Raw genomic sequence first — 5963 nt, forward strand, 5'->3', positions numbered from 1 at the left:
TCATATTGGAGAGGGAAAATAGTTTTCTTCCTAACTTTGAATGGTGCAAATGGATTCCGATAAAATGTAACATAATGGCTTGGAGAGACATTTAGACAGGCTTGCGACAAGAATTAACCTGAAAAGAAGAAATGTTGATATTGCGTCGGTTATGTGCTCTTTCTGCGATGAGTACGAGGAATCGGCGAATCACCTTTTTACGGCATGCTCGATAGCTTCACGGGTCTGGGCGACTGTCAGTGTTTGGTGGAAAATTCCCCCTATCTTCGCCTTCGCCTTCAAAGATTTATTAGAAGTCCATAATACCTGCTTCTTGGGGAATAGTGCTAAAAAGATCATGCTTGGTTTGATGATAATTTCTGTGTGGTGTATCTGGAAAGGCAGAAACGAGGTTGTTTTCAATGAGCATAAGAGAAGCCCGCAAGAGATTGTTGCAGAAATTAAGTCAAGGGGTTATGTTTGGTTTAAAAATAGTTCTTCTTGCCCTTTGTATATGTTGGAAGGAATGGTGTAATTATCATATGTATATGTTGCAAGTGTTTTGCCCTTTGTCCGTTCGGGTCGGTGACAACCGTAATATTCAACCAAATCAACATAATCAAAAGTCAACCATCAAGCACTGCTAGCCGACAATCAAGGCTCTTATTTCTATTGTAGATATTTGTATTAATGTTGTTTCTATACTTATCCTTAACCAATTGTATTATATATTGGGTTGTAATATCATGGTATCACCTTCTCGATCCTAATTCCTGCAACCTTATTCCTTGCCTCCCACCATAAATCATGTCTACCAATGCTAGCTCCTCCTCCTCCACCACCATCGAAACCAAGCTTCCCATGGCTACTATCCTCCACATGCTTACAATCAAACTCTCTTCCACTAACTATCTCTATTGGCAAAATCAACTTCTTCCTCTTCTCGCTAATCAAGAACTACTCGGCCATGTCGACGGTTCTATCTCGCCTCCTTCGAAATCCATCACTGTTGACTCCGTTGAGAAGCCGAACCCAGCATTCACGGCCTGGTCGATCTCTGATCAGCAGGCCATTCTTATTCTTAATTCCTCGCTTACCGAGGAGGCTGTTGCTGAAATCCTCGGCCTATCCACGGCTCGCCAAATCTGGACCGCCCTTGAAGCGGCCAACAACAACACGTCTCTTGAACGGATGCATCTGCTCCGCGACAATCTTCGTCGTTTAGCCAAAGGATCCTCAACCGTAGCGGATTACGGCCGACGATTCAAGGCCATCTGTGATCAACTCTCTGCTATCGGCCATCCCGTTAAAGACACAGACAAAACTCATTGGTTTCTCTGTGGTCTTGGTTCTACTTTTGAGAGTTGGTCCACTGCGGTCTGTACCACCCGCGAACCGCTTTCGTTTCGTGACTTACTCACTAAAGCAGAAAGTCAAGAACAGTTCCTCCTTGCTATTAACCCTCCAACCACCCCTCCTGTGGCTTTTGTTGCTCAAACCAATCAGAACCGATCCACCGGTTCCTCCGCTAACCGTGGTCAGCCATCCGGCTCCTACAACCGCGGTCACAATTCCGGCTCCTCTAGCTCTTCTTCCAATGGAAACCGCAGGCCACCTCATTGCCAACTATGTCAAACCAATGGACACTTTGCAAACAAGTGCCCAAAACTCTCATCTTTTGTGGCCTCGGCTTCTGGGAATGAAGATCTTGCTCGTGCTTTTCACGCTCAGTGTCATGTTTCAAACGAGGATGCTCCTGATTGGGCCGCCGACACCGGAGCCGACCGTCACATGACCGACGACACTGGTAATCTAACATCTTTTTCTCCTTACAAAGGAAGGACTTCGGTCACCTTTGGTAATGGTCAGTCATTGCCCATTACTCACAAAGGCCATGTCTCTTTAACCAAACACGTTAAATTAAACGATGTTTTAGTTGTCCCATCGTTAACTCGAAATCTTCTTTCCGTTAGAAAGTTGACAAATGATTTTCCCATTGATGTTCTTTTTTCTAATTCTTTTTTTGTGATTCAGGACCGGAAAACAAGCCAACCACTCGCTAAAGGTCGGTGTGAAAACGGTCTTTATGTGCTTCGGGACAAGTCTTTTGCTTTTCTTGCTTCTGTTTCATCTAATAAAGCCTCATTTGAATTGTGGCATAATCGTTTGGGTCATGTTGCCTTTGAAACTATTCATGTATTAAACAGACTTGGTTGTTTGTCTTTCACATCTATTTTACCTAAGCCTACTTTATGTTCATCATGTCAACTTGCTAAATCACATAAATTACCATTTACTACAAATGAAAAACGTGCCTCTTTCCCACTAGATCTCGTCCATTGTGACCTATGGGGACCATCACCAATAACTAGTAACGATGGTTATAAATACTATGTTGTGTTTGTGGATGACTTCTCTAGATTCTCTTGGTTGTATCCTCTTAAGCACAAAACCGATTCTTATTCGGTTCTTCAAACTTTCTTGCGTCTTGTTCAAACTCAATTTTCACGCAAAGTAAAGGTTTTCCAAAGTGATGGTGGCACGGAATTTCTCAACCAATACGTGCGAAAAATCTTTGATGAAAATGGCACATTTCATCATTTTTCATGTCCTTATACCGCTCCTCAAAACGGTCGTGCCGAAAGGAAGCATCGACACATACTCGAAACCGGTCTCGCTATGCTTTTCCATGCGAGTGTTCCCATCACACATTGGATTGATGCTTTTAGCTCCGCCACATACATTATCAATCGTTTGCCAACAAAAATTTTAAATGACAAATCGCCATTTGAAATTCTATTCTCTACGACTCCAAATTATGCCAACTTTCGTGTATTTGGGTGTCGTGTCTATCCATACTTACGTGACCATGCACCTCATAAGCTTGCACCCAGAAGTATACCTTGTATTTTTCTAGGATACGCTCCTCAATACAAAGGGTACAAATGCTTCAACCCAACATCCTCACGTACGTATGTGACCCGGCATGCTCGATTTGATGAATACTCATTTCCATATGTGGCAAACTCTTCTCAATCTAATATTGCATCACTCTTCCTTTCCACCTTTGACGAGTACACACCCACTGCTCAACATGTGGCTAAATCAACTTCTGACAAGCCCATTTCTCTTTCTCAATCTACGGCCCAACCACCCTCTAATGATCCAATACCTCCTTCTCACCCTTCAGCCCAATCTACCTCTCATGAGCCCACACCTACTTCTCAACTTTCGGCCTCATCTCCACCAAACCAACAACCTCCTTCCATTAGTCACTCCCCATCTTGTTCTCTGTGTGACTCACAACCTCCACTTTTCTCAACCACCTTATCATCCTCAATGCCTGCCTCGTTCACCACCCAATCACCGCCACCATCACCCTCTCCTACAGCCTCCACGTCCCCTCCCCAATCACCGCCTCAACCGCCCTCTCCTATTGCATCATCACATCGTATGATCACTCGTTCTAAAGTTGGCACCTTCAAACCCAATCCGAAACACACGTCCTATATTGCTACAGTTATGCACTCTTGCCTTCATGCGGCGCTTCTCTCAAACACTGTTCCTAAAGTCTTCAAAAGTGCATCAAAACATTCTCATTGGATGAGTGCCATGCAAGATGAACTTTCCGCTCTTCATCGTAACCGTACATGGTCACTTGTTCCTCGACCATCCTCTACAAATATCGTAGGATCAAAATGGGTATTCTGCACCAAATACCATGCGGATGGGTCACTTGATCGGCACAAAGCGCGACTCGTCGCTCAAGGCTTCACTCAAATCCCGGGCCTCGATTTCAATCACACGTTTAGCCCGGTCGTGAAAGCATCCACCATTCGCATTGTTCTTTCATTGGCCGTCATTAATCGCTGGTCTGTTCACCAACTAGATGTAAACAATGCGTTCCTAAACGGTCACCTCTCGGAAACCGTTTACATGGAGCAACCTCCCGGGTTTATAGACCCCAAGCTTCCGAATCATGTTTGCAAGCTCAATAAGGCTCTCTATGGTTTAAAACAAGCTCCTTGAGCTTGGTTTCAAAGGCTCAGCTCGTTTCTTATATCTTATGGCTTCACGTGTAGCCGTGCCGATCCATCCCTCTTCATCTATTGTCGGGGAGATTCCATCATGTATCTTCTTGTTTATGTAGACGATCTTATTCTCACGGGCAACAAAACTTCATTAATCACCTCGTTCACAACCCGTCTACATCAAGAATTCGCCATCAAAGACCTAGGCTCGCTAAGCTACTTTCTTGGTCTTGAAGTGGTTCATGATAGCAAAGGTCTTTTTCTCACTCAAACCAAATACGCCAACGACATTCTCACAAGAGCCGGTCTGACCGAAGCCAAAACTGCACCCACCCCACTCTCCTCAACCGATACCTTCACCAAAAATGGCACTCCTTTTTCCGATCCTACCCTTTATCGCTCTCTCGTTGGTGCTCTTCAGTACCTAACCATCACTCTTCCCGATCTCTTCTACGCTGTTAATCAAGCCTGTCAATACCTTCACTCTCCAACCGAGCACCATTTTCAATTAGTTAAACGTATTCTCTGTTATGTCAAAGGAACTATCTCTTATGGATTAGTCTTCACACGGGCGACAAGTGCTTCAATTTTAGGTTACTCGGATGCGGATTGGGCTAGATGTATTGAAACAGGAAGGTCAACGTATGGTTATTCGATTTTCTTAGGTGGTAACTTGGTCTCCTGGAGTGCCAAGAAACAACCGACAGTGTCACGATCAAGTTGTGAATCAGAATATCGGGCAATGGCAAACGCTGCAGCTGAAATTGTTTGGATTACTCATTTGTTACAGGAACTACACGCTCTTCCTCAGTCTCGGCCGACTCTCCTTTGCGACAACAAAAGTGCCTTGTTCATGAGTCAAAATCCCGTTTCTCACAAGCTTGCTAAGCACATCGACTTGGATTATCACTTTGTTCGGGAACTGGTTATGTCAGGAAAGTTACACACTAAATTTGTTCCTACCAAGCTTCAACTTGCGGATATTTTCACGAAAAGCTTGCCTCGACCTCTCTTTGAACATTTTCGGGATTTGCTTCGAGTCCATCCACCGCCGTTTCGCTTGCCGGGGGTGACAGCCGTAATATTCAACCAAATCAACATAATCAAAAGTCAACCATCAAGCACTGCTAGCCGACAATCAAGGCTCTTATTTCTATTGTAGATATTTGTATTAATGTTGTTTCTATACTTATCCTTAACCAATTGTATTATATATTGGGTTGTAATATTATGAATAAAATATTGAGAGTATTCCTTTCTTTCAGTCGGGGGTTCTGTTTGTGTTTGGCTTTTTGCCTATTTGGGTCGGAGGTTGTTTTTAATGAAGTTTAATTTAAAAAAAAGTAATCATGAAATAGATTTTTTTTGCTTTAACTTCTCAACATTCCTAACTTTTTTACAAACAAAAATTAGTAATCAAATTATTAGTTGGTAATGTGATTTGATGCTTAATTTTTCTATTATCTCCTAGAAACAAGTTAGAATGTTCGTTTTACAAACCTTTACTCGTCAACAAAAGGAGTCATGTATTTAACTATATATGGTTAGTGATGTGATTTTAGTACGTTGTCAAATCGGCCAAACAAACATTAAAATCATGGGTTGTTTGTTCACAAAATTTGTTTTGTTAGATTATGATTTCATATCAAGTTTTATGCCGGATTGGTCTAAAAGTAGACAATTAAATTTAGAAAAAAAAAAACACTACATTGGTCTACATAACCAACATAAACTTATTTATGTATGACGTTAAAAATAAAAAGAGTAGGAAGTTTCGTCAATGGTAACAACCGTTCAATTAAGGAACTCCAAGTAGTGATTCGTTAGCAAAGTGTATGCCGAAGAAGATAAGAGATACACACGCACATAAGGACAACTTGATTGAAGTTAATCGATCAGTGTTGTGAGACTGCAACGTTTTGATCTACGATGTGGGGGAACATGTATAGGCTA

General features: G+C 42.4%; 1 protein-coding gene across 1 annotated transcript; it reads left to right on the forward strand.

The window, feature by feature from the left end:
• The first annotated feature begins 702 nt into the window (after positions 1–702).
• LOC110883625 (retrovirus-related Pol polyprotein from transposon RE1) lies at positions 703–5204 on the forward strand. Its single transcript, XM_022131346.2, is given in 2 exon segments — positions 703–1786; positions 2014–5204. A coding segment is annotated over 1 exon segment (2514 nt). The 5' UTR covers positions 703–1786; positions 2014–2658; the 3' UTR covers positions 5173–5204.
• Positions 5205–5963: the final 759 nt, after the last annotated feature.

The sequence above is a fragment of the Helianthus annuus genome, chromosome 10 (assembly GCF_002127325.2).
Source record: "Helianthus annuus cultivar XRQ/B chromosome 10, HanXRQr2.0-SUNRISE, whole genome shotgun sequence".
Lineage (NCBI taxonomy): Eukaryota > Viridiplantae > Streptophyta > Magnoliopsida > Asterales > Asteraceae > Helianthus > Helianthus annuus.